Source organism: Coloeus monedula (assembly GCF_965178545.1).
Source record: "Coloeus monedula genome assembly, chromosome: 3".
Classification (NCBI taxonomy): Eukaryota; Metazoa; Chordata; class Aves; order Passeriformes; family Corvidae; genus Coloeus; species Coloeus monedula.
This window is the reverse complement of record NC_138783.1, coordinates 58,422,751-58,442,848: the sequence shown is the minus strand read 5'-3', so window position 1 is coordinate 58,442,848 and position 20,098 is coordinate 58,422,751. Positions and strand designations below refer to the sequence as shown.

The 20,098-nt window shown below is 40.2% G+C and overlaps 1 protein-coding gene across 5 annotated transcripts in view; it reads right to left on the bottom strand.

Moving 5' to 3' along the window:
* ELF1 (E74 like ETS transcription factor 1) overlaps positions 1-20,098 on the bottom strand; it is an 88,981-nt gene that overhangs the window by 13,198 nt on the left and 55,685 nt on the right. For all 5 annotated transcript variants that reach the window (XM_082279298.1, XM_082279299.1, XM_082279300.1 and 2 more), the window contains exons 3-6: positions 16,746-16,920; positions 8,273-8,380; positions 7,521-7,685; positions 2,603-2,686 (exon numbers count right to left, since the gene is read on the bottom strand). In XM_082279298.1, the coding sequence (XP_082135424.1) occupies positions 2,603-2,686; positions 7,521-7,685; positions 8,273-8,380; positions 16,746-16,920 (532 nt within the window). The remainder of the gene's footprint in view (positions 1-2,602; positions 2,687-7,520; positions 7,686-8,272; positions 8,381-16,745; positions 16,921-20,098) is intronic.

Below are 20,098 nucleotides of genomic sequence, written 5' to 3'. Positions count from 1 at the left end.
ATCCCCTAAAAATGCTGGAAATAAAGCTGTTGCTTAAATGCTTTGCTGAATCGAGGTGAGTGTTATAATCCTTTAAAACGCTAAGCAAAATCCTTGCCTTAACAATGAGATTTATGTGGGGCAGTCAGTGATATCTGCTGAGGCAGGCAAACCTTTAACAACAAAGTACAGAAAAAGGTAATTTTTTTTAATCCAGTGAGTGCTTGCGCTTGCTGGTAGACAACATTAAAATTTCATTTTACAAACAAGCGGGGACAAACACTTCCATATGGAAATCCATCACATCTGTTCAGTGTTTACCACATATAAAGAAAGGGTATTAAAATCACAGATTGTGAATACTTAAAATTAGTACAAAATCTGCATTTTTTTTTTCCAAAACCATATTCAAGGAGTCTAAACTCATACGACTAATGAGACCCTTTTTCCTGCTTTTTTTTGAAGGTTTTTGGTGTTTGATGTTCTTTTGGGAATCTGAATCTGCACATAAGCTTCTTAGTTGTTAGTCTGAGAAAGCAAGAAAAAAACTTCTTGTATCACCTCCTACAAGTAGCTGTGCAAAACCAGCAAGGATAGCAGTGCTCAAGCTTCACAAAAAATTATGTCCAGCAGATCAGAAGGTGACAGGATCCCTTTTCATAGCTTCAATTTAATTCAGCAGATTTTTTCAACTTTTAACGACCACCAGTCTGAACTTTTTTTTAATAAGAGATCTCTTAAAAATTGAAATTCCCATAATACTATATTCTAAACTATATTTAGCAAATATTCATCAAAGTCATCAGCACTGGCAATACAAAAATCTTAGCAGCTCCTTCAGCAGGTGGAAGCTTGAAAAATGAGCATTCCTAGAGAAAAAACACTGCCTTTGCAACAAATGTCTCCCAGTTTACATAAAACAGCCTCCTGGCCTTCATATACCCCAAAGGTAAAGGCTAAGGCTGCTTAGGCAAGACACTATGTCAGACAGGAGCGAGAGCATTCCCAGCCATTTACCACCTCATCCAGGGTGCTTTTGTTGTAGTCTAGACTAAAAACGCTCAGCTGCATCAAGGCAACCTGAAAATTTGTCACTGCTTAGCCACTAAAAATCACTGTGGAAAGGACTGGCTGCAAAAAACAGGTTTGCTTTACATACAGGCAGGATATTTAACCTCCTCTGAGCCACAGCAGAAGAAGAAATATGTGGAAAACTCAGTTTTCTCTATGCATCATATTGTGTAATTGTATGGAGAGCTTGTAATTTTAGCATACAAATTCCCCTTAGGGAACAGACACGCAGCTCTCATAATTTTCTAGCTGCTTCCCTGCCATGGCTGGTCATATTGCTATGTTTTTTACTTCAATTCTATGTTCTTAAAAATGCAAAACAAATGGTTTTCATAACAAGCAGTGGTTTCAGGCAACATGCTCCATTTTATTCCCTTCAGAATTGGCAATTTTGTAACAATGGACAAATGTGAATTATGGAGTATCCTTGCTATCACTGACAGAACCATTAGACTCTTCCACCTGTTAGTTTTGTGGCTAGCTCCTTCCATATTTTCTATAATTTCATTTGAGCACCACTTGGATGTCCCTCTGATACTCCTTTCATTTTTCCTTACAAATCAGGTTTTAATTAAAAAAAAAAAAAAAAAAGGCAACAAAGCATATTTGAAACTGATGGCATTAACATGTTAAATATTTATTGATTGCCAGCAGGTTTTTCTTCCTGTTAATGCAGAAAATGCCCCTTCAAAAGAAAATGACATACTCATTTGTTAGAGCAGAGATTTTTCTGACCTTGAGAGTTTAACATTCTTTTGCCACCAGTGCCCAGGACTGGCTGGGCTGCTGTCCTGGCAAGTACTGCATGCATGCAAGCACATCTGTCCCCAGGTGCACCAGCAGGCACTTGTGACACAGGGGAGGCTCATTCCCAGCTCCCACTGAGCGCAGCACCACTCACTGGGGCCGGGAATCAGCCTTCCCTTCAAACACCAGCCTGGGCACGGGTGTGGTGTTGGACCCCACAGCAAAGCAACCCAGCTGTTGACAAAACTCATACACACTACTGAACAGTTCAGGCTGAGAGAATTATTTATTGGATCAGTTATGTGGCATTTATTTTTATTTCTATCTTTTAAACACGGGAGGAATGAAAGTATCAAACCCCAAGTTTTCTGCCCAAGTCTTCAAGATGTGCTGTAACTTTTTTCAAAATTCAGGACTTGGTACTTCCTGCTGCGAACTGGCAGCCTTGGTTAGCCTCATGCAGAATTAGACACATACAGATGGAACACATTTTCAAAGATCATCTGTCAAAATAACCACAGCCTAAGAAGCATTAATACAATGCAAAGCATTCCCCAAGACTTCACTCAAAACACAGCAGACTCTGCAGGGATATTGAAAAGTTTCCAAGAACCCTTGCAACTAAAGTGACAAATACACCAAGAAAACTCATGTGCTCATCTTTTCCTTCCCTTGAAATGTTAACCACTCCTGAACATAAGACCTATGTTTACATCACAAGTGAACTGGTGATTTTTTTTCTTTTTACAGATCACTCAGAAACAATGTTCTCCTACAAATTTTGGTGACAACTCTTTAGACTTACCCTTTCCATCTTTGTTTTTCTTTTTCACAGATATATTTGGAGTTGTAGTAGGGGACTCAGAACGAGATGGTTTTGGTTTCTTCCCTGAAATAAACGAGCAGTAAGTCAACTGCAGCTTAAGGAAAAAAAAAAAGAAAGAAAAAAAAAAAAAAAGAACCTGAAAAGGGAAGAGATTTGCTTCTCCAATTCAAAAAATATTCAATTTTTACTAAGTTGGGAACTTAGCTCTGTGCTGAAGTTCTTTTTCTATGGCAGGATGGACCTCCTATACTCTTATTGTACTTCTGAAAAAAGACTACACTACACATTTTCCTGAAGTTCATGTACATTGGAAATTTCCGTGGCTATTTAGGTACTCTTAAGAGCACTCGAAACAGACAAGATGAGAAAAATAAGCTATTAACCATGTGTAAGGGCTTAAACAGGAAAAGTTAGATAAAATACAGAGTACTATCATGTTCACTCACTGCCAAAATGGAAGTTAGGCACAAAACAAGCTTGTCTGCTTGTTTAATCAATTGCAAGTCTACACTGACAGCAGCAAACTACACCATCATCTGAAACAAACATTTTTTTCAGGCCTATTGTCTTTTACATCTTTTTCACAGTGGCTGCAGATAAAGGGAAGTCACTTGTTTATGAAGATCAGAAGAACCAGTAACAGGCTCTGAAAAAATACCAGTTTTTAAAGTCATAAGCATGGTGGCTCTCTGGTGAGGAAGACTGAAAGGAAGAAGTTACTTAAAACTGATTACAAAAATGAAGTGCACTCATTTGAAAATGTTGAGAAATCACCTACCAACATATAAGGGAATAAAAAAGCTAAGTCATGCTGAAGTATTTTTCAGTATAAAACCTTGAACCTATTCTTTTTTTAGTTCTCATTCCCTGCAATGGCAGCTTTTACAAGTGGTGTAATTAATCAGAAACCTTCCAAACTTTCTTATGAAATAACAATTTATCTTACCAGGTTTTGCAGTGACCCCTTACAACACTGACATTACCTATATTATTACCTATAATCTTTTGAGAGGCAGAATAGACTAAGAAGACACAAGACTCAGAAGAAATATATTTCTAGTTCAGATAGAATACTGTCATAATTAAAAATATAAAGGAAAATATTTTTCTCTATTTATTTTATTTCAAGAGAGTTGATGTTCCAAAGAGGCCAGACCAAAAGTTCTGTGCAATCCCATACACTCTAACTTTCCAGTTTTGGTTTTGTTTTGAGGGGCTATTTTAGTAAGGGAACAGCTCTGCTGCAGAGTGAGAGAGGGTTTTTCACTAGCTCTGAAAAAAACCGAAACAACTCAGTGCCAGCTGGCACTATTTCCTTTGTCCTAAACTTCCAGGTATCTACAGAGAAGTCATAAGAAACTTTGGCTTAAGCACTCACTTTTTGACATTAGCAGTCTTGCTAAGTCCATCTTTGTACCTTTTTCTTTCTTTTTTTTTGACAGGGCATGGGTGAGAAGGGATAGCTAGTTGAGACAGCTATAGTGAGTAAACTAATAACACGTGCAGTCCTCTAATTTTCATCCTTCCATCCAGACAGGATTAACGACTGAGGACGGGACACAAACAACACCCACTGTTTTGGCCAGTAATGTCTTCCTTGATTTGAAAGAAGGTAGGAGGGAGGAAATCCTACAACATTGTTTTCTTCATATATCATGATATGAAAGGATAAAGAACTACTGATGTACATTTTTAGCAGCTTTTCTCCACTCATCATTGTAGGCTGCAGAAGTGTCTGTTCCACGTAAAATATCCTAGATGAAGTCATTCTTGCATGGATGTGCTTCCAATGCACAAGAACCCCCTCAGGGTAACTTTGGCTAAGTGCTTTCCCTACCTCGAGCTGTGGGAAGACTCTGTTGACTTGTTTCCTCTTGAACAGGTGCAAATGTAGCCATTAAGGAGTAGGGAGTGTTATTTTGATGTCACTAATTTAGACATTATGTCTAAATAAGTTCAGTTCTTAAAGTAAATGAAGTGGATGAGAGCTCAATTAGGTTACCACTGAACTACTCCGGGTCAGCTTCAGGAAACTTAAATACTGATCCCACATAATTTATGCACTTCTGATTAGAGATAACCTAGGCTACTAAATATGAATACGACTGCAAGAGCAATTCTAGGCTCTCTTTCTTCAGCCTAGACTACTTCAGGACTCTACCAGAAGCCCATCCAAAATTAGAAACCCGTGAAGAATGTGAAACTTGTTTACAGAAATGCATTGCTGTTACTGCTGTGTATCTGGGCTAGAGGTACTTTATTTGGGTAGTTTCAGACTACACTGTGAGCTATAATCTCCAGGTGCTGACTGATACCATCAAAAAAACAGTTAACAGAGACATCAGATATGTTTCCTTTGTTTAAAAGAAGATTTTTTTTTTTTTAAAGCACATTTAGCACTAGCACGCTTCCTCCTTCGCTTCAACAGAGCATGAATTTGTTATTTTTCAGAGTACATCACCAAATTCCTTTTTAGGAGAGAATTTTACATAGAGGAAGGATAAAAAGTGTGCAAGAGCTAAGCCTTAGGTGGGGCTACCATAATTTGGATACCTCTTTGGATTTATAATTGGTATGTTCACTTTCCTATTTCCGTGGCTGTAAAAGACTTCAGGTTAGAAATTCATGCTACAAATTAAGGTGGTATTAGGCAGTGAAATGTTCATCCTGATTAAATGTTTTATACCAGACCAGAAAATGTAAAATCCATTTTCTTGCACTATTTTCAGTGAGTTTTGTTAAAAAAATAATGTATGTACAAACAAACTAAATGGTATATATATAAAATATTATGCATAGAACTTATGTGACCACCTGCTGCCAAACACCTTCCACAGCAAACACAGAACTGAAGGTATTAATACACCCAATTTCAAAGTTTCTTTGCCTGGCATCCCTTTGTTTTTCCAGTCTTTCTGATTTGTAGCTGGGCAGCTCAGTGCTGAGACATTCATGAGTACAAACATCATGCTGAACATGGGTTTGGAGTTGAGCAGATGGGTGGATACAGCTCTCCTGCTGCAGCAATAAGGCCAAAAGGAAAGGAAGTGAAATCACCACATTGCTTCTGGTGAGCATTCTCTTGGAGGAGCTCTACTTGGCAGGGCCATTCTGGCCCAGTTAGCTGGCAGTGCTCTGCACTGTGAATCCCTCTAAGTTTAGCTAATGGCTTATATATGCTAGAAGTCTATAAAGGAGGTCTATAAAATCTATAAAAACCCTATAAAACCACGAGTGATATGGATAGGGCAAAAGGATCACCATCCTTTGCCACACCTCAAAACTGACCAAAAAAGGGAAACAAAGCATACTTAAAAAAAAACCAAACAACCCTACAAACAAACAAACCCCCAAAAGAATCCCACCCACACACTGCACATTATCCTAAAGTGCACTACAAATGTAATAACATTTTGCAGCAATTCTTGTACAGCAATGTCTTACAAATCCCGAGATTCTGAAGTAACACTTCTACATCACTCAGACCATACTATCTACCTCACGAAGTCTCAAGCTCACTTAAAACTAGCACTTAATGAAACACCAAGCTGATGCATCTTTTCTTGTATTTTTTTTTCTAAAACAAATACACACATTTTCTGTGAAGCAACTGGTTTTCTAACCTAAAGCTAGGGAAAAGGAAGGAGTGGGAGTAAGCAGAAGCACAACACGAAAGAGTATGAAAGCATCAAACCACAGAGGTTAAATGTCTGGCAGACAGCAGCTCCTCATTCTGACCCACACAGCAGTCAACATTAAAAAAGAAGGGAAGAAAAGAACAAACAAAAACCCCCCAGTTTAAAATCCTCTTACAGTTGGTTATCTCACAGTAGTGTGCACAGCCACAGTAGCTTCCCCAACAGCACTTTCGGGGCAGCTGCTGGTAAAGCTCTCCTCCACAGCAGTTTCAGTTCAGCTTTCTTAGGGGAATCAGAGACTTCCGGACCCACACCCATCCCTATGAAACCTTGTGACATACATGGGGCTCAGGAGGCTTTCCCAGGATCTTCACAGGCCAATATGATCTCTCTCACACATAACAATTCCCAACATTTGGAATTAGCAGCAAAAGTAGCAGCAAAAATGCACTCCTATTCCACAGGAGTATGTCTGGGTAGCAGAAGCCTTATTCTGGAAGGCTGTTATACAGGAGAACCTGTAAAAGTCCTCATGCTCTAGGATGAGCTCTAGGATTAGCTCCAGAAACATAACCTTCTTAGCTTATTTTTCTTTTTATATTAATTTGGTGCAAGAGCATTTAACATCTATCTACAGCATGACTTTTCCTGCAGACGCCAGCTTCAGAGCCTCTAACGGGTTCCATGCTGAAGCAGGGTGGGAAAACAGGAGCAGAATGTCTGGCAAACAGCACTTCATTACTCTTTGGCACAGCACTGACTGCAGTGGAACACCACTACACTATGTAATCCAGTACAAATGGGCCTAACACTTACTATGGCATGCAGCTATTAATTAAAAAAAAAAAATCAGTAACATTTAAGAAAAGCTAAAAATCCCTCCCAATTCATCCCATATTCTGAACTGATCAAGTACCTTCAGTTGAAGCTAAGAGCTAATAAAAGTACTTCAGGATTCACAGCAGCAAAAGCTCTACGGCTTGTATTGCAATTCTGCTGTGAAGAAGAAACGATAAATAGGAACAAGCAGAGATTCCTGTAGGATAAGCCATCATTGCTACCTCTACAACATCATTAGTCTAAGCATCCTTATATGTGCTCCCACTACCCAGGAAGAAAATGCTTTCCCTGCACTTCTGGCTGAGCCCACTCAGTTATTTTGGCCTGACACCCAGGATGGTTCCAGATACCCACAGGGAAGTGACCATGCCACCCACTACTCTCCTGCTCCACACTGCTGTTCTCTGGTAGCATCTTACCTTTTTTCTTCTTTGGTTGTTCAAATTCTGGAGTCTCTGGTGATTCAGAGTAAGGGTCTGGGGCTTGGTGAACTTCCACCACCTCAGGGATCCCATCGAGTGTGACTGACACGTGTGTCATAGGAGGCACCATTTCTTCCTCTTCGGTTGCACCAAACATAGTTGCTTAAGGGAAAGGAACAAAAGGAATATTTTCACACAGCCATGAGGACTTTAAAAGCTGGCTTTAGAAGAAAAATTCTAACATAGAATAAAATAAAAATATGACATTTAAATCCCTCAAGTGAGAGAAGACTCGTTTATAATTCAATATATGTGCTGATGACATTTTACACAAGCAGAAGCACTACTAGAACAATTTAATGACAGAACCCACTCCACAAGAAGCACAATTATCTGGTTTTTCACATTCATATTTAAGGCAATCTGCAAATGTAAGTGTATATTCTTTTATCATGACAACATAAAACATCAACCAAACAAAACACTGCAATCTAAACCATTCAACTTCATTCACATCTTCCTTCTGTAATTCTTGACTCTTTCTTTTCCTGTTCAACTCTGCCATGGCAATGAAATCCTTCATTGCTTACAGCACTGGATATCTGATATCCAAACTATGTACATAAAGGCTATCTGGAAGTTAAGAAAAAATCCTACCAATTCCATGCAACCATGCTGCAGTGAATCCCTCCTCCTTTCACAAATAAACCTGGCAAATACAGATTGGATTTTCATTAAAAAAAACTTACTCATTCTTTTTTCATCCAATATAGGATCAGGGGAGTCCATATTGAGAAGTGCTTCAGCAGCCTCAATTGTTTCCATTGTTTCATCTCCATTATGACAAGATGCTTCAACTAAAACCAAGGGAGAAAAAATAGTTCTTAAGAAGCTATGAACTAGACTTAAAGCTTAACGTGGTATTTATTCCTATTTCATTTCCAGAAAAAGAAAGAAAAAGTGATAAACATGGTCTTCTACTAGATGTGTAGCATCAGATTAGCTGGGGAGAAAATGTACACTGCAATCATTTATTTACTACAGTATATTTTTCAGATTGCACATATAAAAAACCCCAAACAAACCCAGTACAAATCCTTTGTTTCTGCCTCATTTTTCTAACCCCTCTCTTTGCTGATCAAGCACATGCAGTAAAACACAACACTCATGAAACTAAGAAATATCACTAACACAAGCAATATTCCAGAGATTATTATTTAAAAACACAATATTGCTAACTTCTTACGGTGGTCCAGTGTCTTATCCACAGAAAAACATGTACATGACACTTGAGGACATGATTTAATGGTGAACATGGTGGTGGTTCTGAGCTGACAATAGGACTTGATGACCTGAGAAGTCTTTTCCAACCCTAACAATTCTGTGGTTCTAGGAACAGAAGAGAATTCCATAAATAAGACATGCCCATTGAAACTATCCAGTTATTTAGCCTGGAGGAGAGACAAGAAAATATTCCACAAGTTCTGTTAGAGACCATGTGATGTAAAGGTGTAACTGAATCCTAAACCATTCAAATTCATGGGAATTACAGGTAGGACTAACAGTGCAGGCTCCAAGAACACACTGGAAAGCAAACATGAAACATGAAAAGCAATATGGAAGGTTGGCAAGCTTTTCAAAATTGTTGACTTCTAGACAATTCCTCATCCATCTCATGAGGGCAGCCATTAGATAAACCCAAAGCTCCTGAGCATTAATTATAATGCTTAATGTACATGTTAAAGTAATCTGAAGGTACACAACAAAAAAATCCAATAACATATAATTTTGCAAAATAACAGCTGTTCCAAGAAGATAATACTGGTTTAACTGGAAGAGTACTTTACCAGATGATTTTTTCAAAATAACTGTAGCATGAAAAATAACATAGATGGCAGTTCCTGGTACCATAAACATTTAAAACTGTTCAACACATCCTTTTAGAAATTACTGTTTGTTGAATGGAAATGCTTCCTTACCCTTTGACATGAATTTGATGCAACTTTGGGGAATTCACTTGCATCTATCAAAGTCATAAAAAGGACTGCATTAGTATTCCCCTCCCTGGGACACTAAGAAACCTCAGTTACTTTCACCAGCTTTACACACCCCCCCCCCCCCCAATCCCTGTTAAGCTTTGAGGAATTTTGGGCAGGGCAGTCACATTAAAAAAAAAAAACAACAACCAAAAAAACCCCCAAAAAACCAACCAAACAAAAAAGCCCACTACACTGACTGACAGAGCAAGCAAATATGCATGTTAAAACACAATGTAATGACCTTGGAATATTTCTGCGCACAAAACCAGAAAGTTTATGCCAGAATTTCTATATTTCTAACCTTAAAAATATCACAGCAACAACGAAGCACCCAGTTCAATTAGCACTAAGCAACTACATAATTAAAAAAACAACCAAACAAAAACTCCTGGTTTCATCCCAAATGTTTATAGCTTCAGCAACTGTATCATTATGAGAGGGCAAAGATGAATGCTGTTATCCACGCATCAGCCCTACCTCCTCCACCAGCTGTGATTTACAGAAGCCTCCTTATGCTCTGGATTTTTTCTCAGCCTTAGTCCCACAGTGCCCCAAGCGTAGGAGGCTCAGGCTAAGACAGAATAAAGCAGACAGGTGTTGAGAATCCCTGATCCACACAGCAACTTACCCTGTTGTCTACAGGACCACCTCCACCCTGTATCTTGCAAAGACACTCAGACAGTTAAGGATCTGCACCTTCTGGCTGACATCTCCAAACAGTCTTAAGAAATGAGAAACAAAGAGCTGAGGAGGAGGATAGCATGAAGAGAAAGTAAGTATGGACTAAGGTCCTGACCTTGGAAGCCCTAGAGCAAGAGAGGGCAGCAAATCACTGACAATTTTTTCAGGCAGCTGACAGGCTCAGGAGCTCAGACCCAGGGCATCTCAGCCTCAAGAGCCACATAGCATCCCTAGGGAATGCCTTGCCATCTGAAGAGGAGATGGAATATGCACAGCCCATTCAGTCTGTGGCCATGTTCACGCTTGGACTGGTGCTGGTGTCTTGATGCTTCTGGTTCTAAGTTTTATGTGGATGAGAACTTCCCACATCATCTACCAGAATTACCAAGACCTCAAGAAAGATATCACATCATACAAGGATAAATAAATGCACACAGCACTGCCAAAGCAGCTGTTCTCAGTTCTGATATTGTTTGAACGGACAGGAAGGTCAGCTTTCCATGATCCAGCTCAGCCAAAGTCATGGAGCGTGGGTGGTTTATATTGCCACATACAATTTAAAAGCCAGGAGTGGTACCCCCCCGCCAGGTTCTCAGTGCTGCAGGCAGGGAGGAGAGAGCTGCTGCTGTCTGCTCTTTCCTCAAAGAAAGCTGCAGGAGGACCAAACCCGCTTGCTGGCTTTCAGGTACCAAGGTGATGGAGCAGAGTCAATTCTTCACTCTGAATAACAGCAGGTAAGGAAGAGACTACCAGCTTTACATCACTGTTACACCATATGGCTAGAAGTTTACCATCCCTATCCAAAACTAATGAAAGGAACTTATAACAGCCATATAAATAATGTAAACATAGAAATTAATATAATTTGATGCTCACAAAAAATATAAGCATGCTAAGGAAACTTCCCAGTCTGACATTCACAAGACTCACTGGCAGTCACATCCCAAGACCAGAGACTGCCACTGCTGGGACCGAAGGCCCTTCACAATGGGCAGCTCCAGTGACACGTTCCCCTTGGCTCCCCATACACCCCACTCACACAGTCAGACCAGGTTTCCTCACCACTTCGACCTCAGATTTCCCATGGCAGTCTCAGATGTCTTATTCCATAAAGCCATTTATTCACAGCACAGTAACACAGGAACAGCCCAAGCTGGTACCCCCAAGGATGATCCCAACCAAGGAACCCCTGGATTTTTACAGCCTCACTATAAAGTGAGGCAAGTCTCTCTCTTCCTTTCTGTGTCCATCGACCTCACTGCCGCTGCTGTCACCTGCCTTCTCCTTTCTTATCCAAAAGATCAGCAATTCCTGGCTCCTACTGTCTCTCTCACTGTTCCTTGCCTGCCTGGCCCAGGTGCCACCTTGGTGCCCTTTTTTATCCCAAAGGTTGGCAGTTCACAGCCTCTTGTCTCTGTCTCCCTCCAAGAGCTTAATTTGCATCTCTCTCTGCAGCTTGCCGGCAGAGCTACCCGGACCAGATGTACTCCTCTACAAGCAGCAGCAGTATCTTTCTATCCACAAACACAGAATGGCAAAATTAAGTTTCTTAACCACTCCAATGCTCTTGCCAACACCCTTCAAGCATCTTCAGAGAAGATGACTTCACAAAGTGGTTTAAGACAAGTTAATATTTCCCCGTTGCTGAAAAAACCAAGGGTTGTAGTTTTTCCTCCCATCTCTGCCCCGGTTCACAATCCAAACTTCTGTCACTTAACACATACCAGGCTTCATGCTTTATTGATCACACAGTGAGACAACTGAGATTTATAAAATGTCTGAAAAGGTTTTGGTTGTATTGCTGGGTAAGCAAGCTGAATTGCAAGAACTCAAGAGCTAACAAACAAGGTGTGGGGTACCTCACAGAATAAGTGGAGGACCACGTCTTTGTCCTTTTAACAGCAAGATGCTCATTCACATCCCTCAACATGAGACAGTGCTCAGAGATATCCAACTCAGCTACCAAAGGCAAGCGGGTGTCTCTTATTTTAGCTTTTCTGTAATGTTGCAGAATGGTATTCCAATCACTGGCTGTTATGATACAGTCCCAGATTTAAGAAGAACTGGAATGAAACGGCTTCTTTTTTACACTTTGTCAAAGTCAGACCTGAAAAAATGGGGCAGGGTGTCATTTCTGAGAAGTATCAGGTTTCAAATGTTATCTGAAAAAGGCAGAAACTTTTTTTTAAAAAAAGGAAAAAAGGGGGAAGGGGGAGAAAAAATGGGAGGAAAAAAATGAAAAAGGGAAAAAGAGGCAAGGAAGGAAAAAATGGGTAAGAAAAAAGGAAAAAAGGGAGAAGAGAAAGGGGAAAAAAAGAGGGGAGGGGGGAAACCACACCTAAAAATATCTTCCCAGTTTTTCCCAGGGTACAAGTCTTTCTTTATCTGAGCAAGCCACAAACATAAGCCTCTGTATCTGCATGCCAATTTCTGCCCAGTTACTGCAAATCCAGGTTCCCCATGAATCAGCATTAGCACAAGGCTTGCCCAAACACAGCCTTCTGCTCTGAAATTATGCCTCATGTTGGAAGTTACCCACCTCAGTTCAAAGTCCTGTTTTCCCTCTTCCTGTCTAGTGCCTTTTTTGAAATATTTACACCACTCTGGGCAATCCTGTCCCACCCCCATTGCTTCCCTGGTGGCTGGCAGCTCTGCAGAGTGGACAACACGAGTCCTTGTCCAGCCTGAGATAAAGGCTGTGCTAGTCACAGCTGTGTTTAAGTTCACTGCTGGTTTTACTAGAGACAAAAGCAGGGACTGCAGAGCCTCAAAATAATGTCAGAAGAAACCTCAAGTTGCTAAAAGAATAAAGAGATCCATTAGACATGGACAGACCCCCCCTCTTTTGCAGAATAGCTGTCTGTTAAATTTAAGCACATATTTTTAGTATCCACTCTGAGCTGATTGTTATCTTACACTGGAAAACTGAGTTTAAAAACACAGGTATTTCAGGAGACCTGCAAATCACAATTTTCTTTTTTAAATAAGGCTTTACAATTTGTAAAGAAAATTATCTCATTGAGGTGGTATATTAAAAAAACCCTCTCTGGTTTTAACCACAGCTACAGGCAGCTGTGAATAATTTCTTTACAAAGTAACTGAAACCAAAACCCATTTTTTTACAACTGGCATCTCAGCAACTCACAGTCCTCACAGATTAACACTATGAAGTTCAGTTTCCACCTAACTACTCCTTCGGATTTCTTTGTAACATCAGAAATGACCACCAAAGACACTGGGTTTGTGCAGGACTGCTAGAGCTTCATAAAATGTACTAAGCAAACACTACCAAACTTCAAAATGTTGCAAAATAACTTCTGAACTGGTTATCAAGTACCATTATCAATCTATGAAAACGCACACTTCCATGCTCCCTATTCAGACTAGGGCACAGGACATCTAAATGCAAATTTTCTATCCCTGCTCTCTCATCCTCCCGCACAAGCTGTCTCAGTGCAGCCACTTCCCTGATCCCATTAAAACAGTGCCAGAACAGGTGAACCACAAAATGGCAGACTTTGATTAACTGTGGTTTTTAATAACTTAAACTCAGCAGACATGACAAAGTTAAAAAAAAATTATAACAAAAATAAAAAATAAATGTTTTCAGGAATAATCCAATTAGTTCCTCCGTCTTGTGCCCCTTACATCCATAACTAGCCAGATTAATAAGATATACAAAGTGTAGCAAACTGTACCATCTGACAAGTTGGCCTAGAATTCCTCTGCACAAAACATTATCCCCTGTATTTTTCAGAGAAAAAAAATTTCAGTATTCCCTTTAGAGATAAAACTTCATTCAAAGCCAAATGCTCTAATTACTTTTGTTAATCACCCTTCACTACATGATAGTTAATAATTTAAAATCCCGTAAGACTGGCAACGAACTGACCATAAAATTGCCATGGCAGTTCTTCCAGGGAAAAGTGCGTCTAAAGAGGAGGGTGATAAGGCACGTCTGCCTATTCATTACAAAAAAATTACAGCGTGAGCATTAACATAGTTAAAAAGCCGATTGCTGGCCATGTCTCAGCAGGGTTTCATGTGCAACACATGCTGTTCTTATAATTTAGTTTTCTGCAGGTTATAATTTATATGACAGGTAAGTAATCACCAATGTGTGATAGCTGTGCTTTTGAAGGGCTGAAGCTACATCCTACAGTTGAAAAAAACCTATCAGCATCCACTATTCTGCAGATAGATCCCTAAAAACTAATTGCTTCAGTTTCATGAGGTTTACTGCTAATTTCTGTTAATCTAGGAGAAAAGAGAAGCCCAGTGGATGACAGCTGTAAAATAGTACTGAAAAACGAGTAACTTTAAAAAACTTAAATCCTTCACATTAAGCAGTCATCACTCAGTAATGTTTAGTCATAAATTATGGTAGTTCCAGTTTTGTTTTGCTGTGAACGTCAGCCTTATAAATATTTTAATGTGGAATTAGTACAGTCTTTATGATGTCTGATCCTCTCTCAAGGCATAAAGTGGAAGTGACTGAAAAGACTGGTACTAACTTCAAAGAGCAAAACAACACATTTCACTGTTGAGAGCAAACACGCCCATGAATAAAATCAAGAAGGAAACTTCAAAGAAGGGAGAAAAGAAAAAAAGCAGCTGAAAAATAGAGTAGGTGGGAAAATTCAGCTATGATTAGCCCCATTTCAGAGGCAGCCTATAGCAAGCTATACTTGAACTGGGTCTCTTGCACACAGCAGTCTTGCAGCTCAAGTGGGCAGCTGTGGCCACAGCCGATGCTTGTCTGCAGTGGGCAGGGAGATAACAGGGGCCTCCCTCCCCCATGTCCTCTCCTCCTGGGGGGTGGCTTCACACCCCTGGGCCCCAAATTCTACCCCACTAGAGTCAGGCTGGATAGCTTCCTGCCAGAGACCAGGGGCTGAGCTACCAGTGTTGCCTGCCTTGTCCTGAGCAGGAGCTTTCCAACCACAGTGCTGGTCCCTGCTCGGCCTGCATTCATCCCCTCTCCCTGCTAAGGAAATCCACAGCATGCACAGGATGGAGACTGAAACAGATAATTAGTTAGCATCTTCTCCACAACAATCATCTCTGCAAAGTGGCAGTTCTTGATTTCTAAGAACTTCACCTTTAAAGAAAAACAGATTTCTTGAACTACAATGGATGATGGGAACAATACAATATTTGTCTACCTCCAAAGTATCCCAGAAACCCTTGGACACCATCAGTTACAAGGATTAAATATTTTCAGTTTCTGGCAGCAATTTGCAAACCCTTCTCATGTGACCAGCAACAAAAAAAAAAAAAAAAGAAGATTAACAAGGGCATTCGCAAAACTGGAGTTTCACAATTACTCAAACATGTAAAAATTCACACGCAATATATTACAGTGAATATGGATTCACAAAAATGATCTGCTATGAAATTTACACGGATGCATTAAGTGGTGCTTAAGTAACACACTGGGGAAATGCCAGTTGTAGTGTGAATAATTAATATGAACAGTAAGTTGTCAAGAGGTCTCAATTTGAAATACAGTTTGAGTATGTAAAACCTTCTTGAATAATAACCTAACTTATTTGTATGGTCACAGTCTGTTCACAGATAATTCAATACTATGAAAAAAAATGAGCCATTTTCATCAGATAAAACCATTTACTGAGAACAGCTCATATCAATTTACTCTGTAAACTGCTCCTCATATCAAGTTATGTTGAGTTCTTGTTTTGCTTTTGGTAGTAAAAGATTGTATCAGAGCATGTCTTTGGAAATAATGTCAAAAGCATGAGTGAAACCAGCAAGATGTCTCCATCCCTGGAGACAGTCCAGGTGTGGAGCCTAGTGACTGAAAGAAAATTTCTCTCTGTAAAGTATCTACCCTTCTTTTGAGACTTTTTCTGCAAAAGTGCTTCAAATACATGTATTCAGTGAGAGGTTGTGTTTAAAAAAATGTGACATATCTTTGTGCTTTCCTCTTGAGAATTGTTTTTTCTTTGGGGATACCTTTTCTAACAGAATTTACAAAAAACATCTGTATTTTAGGTGTTAATCCTTATTAGAGAGCCAAAATTAATACTATGCTGAGCATACTTACACCAGTAAGCCATGCTAGCATGCACATTTTAATTTACAATTCTATACCCTCAGGAAGTTACAGCAGTGCATCTATTCAAGATGCATATTCCTGCTTTTTGGTATATATGTTTACTTAGGAATGTACCACCTATTAAGTAAAAGCAAACAAAACCTATGAAGAACAAAGAAAACCTTGTTGGTACTCTGAGCAGGACTCTGCCTTAATCACTGTTGATGGATGAAACTCTTCACCATTATCAGCTGTGTAACTGGAATTGCAAGCCACCTGCTCACAGTATTCATGTCATTTTCTCTGTCTTGTACAGAATTAACAGCATTCAATACCACTCTTCATTTTGCTCCCTGTTGTTTTTTTGTCCTTAACCTTTCTTCCACCATTAGTCACAGCCATCTTGGTGCAAAGACATGGCACAGAAATGGTTTCATTGCCAACCTGTGAGGGTGATATCATCATCTTCTATGATTTGTTCTTCTGCGACATCCAGAGAATTCTCAGTGATCATGTCACTAGGTTCATCCACGCAGGTTAAGCCAGAGTAGTTATGTAGGAGTTCTGCACTAGGAACATGCTCCACGATGACAGCAGGGAAAATAGATGGATCACCAAGCTGGAGGGTGTAGAAAAAAAGAAACAACAAAATATTTGTTAGATTGTATCCAATCTAACCACTTAATGACTAATACTTCAATAGACCTATACTACACCACCTGAATATTAAACTGTCAGGAGGGAGTACTAAAGGACAAGACGATTTTTAGCACACAAAAGCAAATAGCAGCAGTGTCCCACCAGCAGCCAGAGGCTGAATATTGCTGTAGTATCTGCTGTACTGACTGTGCTTCAGTACCTAACACCAGACCTGCACAACATGGTTTTGAAGCATTAAAGCTGACAATACAGAGGAGTGGCACTGCACAGTAAGTGCTAGACTTTGCTGGCAATAATACTGAGTGAGGAACTTGCTGCTAACACCTTCACCTTTTGCTCTTCCCATCAAGCTGAGGGTGAAAGAGTCCTGTGGCTGTGAGGACTGGACAAAGCTCTCACAGGCACCAAACTTCCTATTTAACATTTAATAACACTATTTAATATCACTATTTTAGGGGCCGCTTGCTACAGAAGGAAGGGGTGTAATGGGTTGATGTAAGTGCTGTAATACATTCCCTCTCTAATTCTTATGGCTTTAGTCATTTGACCTTACTCACACCACACCCCCCTCAGCACTTTCCTTCCTAAGTCTGCTTTTAGACATCACCCTTCAGTCTTGACAGCTATTTTGCATCAGATACAGAAGAAAAGAGGCAGCTGGAAAACAGAAATCAAACTGACCAGCAATAATAATAAGATGCACACTCTCTGAAAAGGCAACAACTCAACAGGAAGAGGTTTGCAGCAAATAACATCTACTACAGCCACTGTATTTTCCAAAGTGAGTCTTTTAAAATGTCATTTGCAGGAAGAAAGTCATAGCAGACTGACAGCAGAACAGGTTCAAAGAAAGTCTAGTGTAACTCTAAGGTTCCCTCACTACAAAAATAAAACACATTATGAGTGTCTCAAGCTTAAAAACAAGAAAAAAAAAAAAGTTGCTAAAACATATTTCTGAGAAAACCAGTATATCGATGTTGGGGTCTCCTCCCCCTGCCGTGGGATCCTGGGAGAGGGGCCCTGGGGGGGAGGCACTGGGTTTCCCTGCCCCTGCTCAGCCTCGTTCCCATGGGTTGGTTTGTGTTCCCCTGCATGGGCAGAAGGACCCTCGGGTCCTGTGATTGAGCAGTTCCTCAGCAGAGCCCCGGCCATGGGGCTGGAGAAATAAACATCTCTGAAACATCTATCATGAATTACATATATATTTCTTTTTCACGGGCCTCCTGGTTTGATATATGCGCGTTACAGTAATCACCACTGTAACATCTACATTTGGTCCCACCCTCCACAGAAGAGCACAGATATGTACAATCATAGAATCATGGAATGGCCTGGGTTGGAAGAAACCTTAAAGATCATTGAGTTCCAATCCCCCTGCCATGGACAGGGACACCTTCCACTACATCAGGTTGCTCAGAGTTCCAGCCAGCCTGGCCTTAAACACTTCCAGGGAGGGGGAATCCACAATTTTCCTGGGCAACCTGCTCCAGTACTCTTCCACCCTCACAGTAAAGAATCTTTTCCTAATATCTAATCTAAACCTACCATCTTTTAAGTATGAAGTCATTCCCACCTGTACTGTCACCACATGCTCTCGTAAATAGCCTCAATCTTTCTTGTAGGTTCCCTTCACATATTGGAAGGAAAGTCAGGTAGTTTTTTTAACCACACAAGTCAAAAAAACAAGGGAAAAAAACAACTGTATCATTGTGCCCTCGTTTAGGAATTACTCATCTCTCACTCTTGCCACTACGCACACCGTCACAGACAGCAAATGGTATCAGAGCTATCTGCTCAACACAGACAACAGCTATGGGAGTAAGCCTCCCCTAGGGAAGAGTCTGGACCGTAAGTACTGAAAGTAGAAAGTGCAATTAGAAGTTTTAAAAGGCAGTAATTACCACTTTAAATTGCTCTGTGTTTTGTAAAACATGTCTCAGAAAAAACTGTGGTAAAGGGCAACCAGGAAAAAAAGAAGAACTGAAATACAAGTATTTTAAAGGGCTTCTATCATGGACAGTCCCCTAAAAAAAAAAAAAGCCAACAAAACTAAAATTTAAAAAGAGACCCAACAAATGATGACCTATTTTATCAAACATTTCAAAAGAGAGCAATATGGTAGAAGATCAATAAAAATGAACAAAGTGCAAACCAGTTAGGGCCCTCTTGTGCAATCATATCACCAGATGACAGGTGTATATCAAGTCAAGCAGTGGGACAGCTGCCATGCTACACCTTTGTGGGCACCTCTAACCAATGCTGCATCATGCTGGACCTGAGAAACCATAAATCATTGATGGCCAAGAGGTTCCTACTGTTCCTCAGAAAAAGTGATGCTCACATTTTGCATCCTATTTGTTTACTGACCCAAGCATCCTTGATCCTATTTGCTTCCAGGCAAGAATAAACAAATAGATTTGATTAAATAAAAGCCAATTCAATAAAAAAAGTTAAAGCACTGTAAAGAGAGAGGAAAGATAAAAACCTACATGCATTAAAAAGAAGTTCTGTTTTCAACAATATGTTCCATAAGCTACAAGGTAGATGGTCCATTATAGTCTCATTCCTGAGATACAATTATGTTCTAAAAATAGTTCAAATACCTCAGTTTCAGTAATATGCCACAATACATAAGTTTTGGGATTTAAGTTACAGACAGCTGTGGTCCAGGCACTTGGACATGAGCTAGGAACCCCAAGGTTCCTTCCCAGCCAACAGACAGAAATGGTATTTCTAGGGCACAATTTCCCTGCCCAGTTTTAGGCTCCTGTGCTATGCTAGAATGAGTCATGGCCTAAAAACACCTATTTCTCTACACTGACTATGAAATGGTGGAGGCGTTGGGGTGCTTATTTCTGGTGTAGGCATCTGTCCCCTGCACACTCGTCAGCAAGTGGCCAGCTTCCTCCCCGCCACATCTGCGCAGCGAGGCGCGCTCCTCTCGCCCGCTTCCACCCCTGCACCAGCTCAGTAGCTGCAGTGTCTGCAGCGACAGATCGAGTTGCCTGTGCTCAAGATAAGCCATACATTAGCTTCTTCTGGAGAAGAAAATTACTCGGGCTCAGCACTGTCCTTCTCTAATGACCAATGTTCACGCCACTGGCTTGGCCTCTGAGAGGATGAGTTGTAGAAAAATG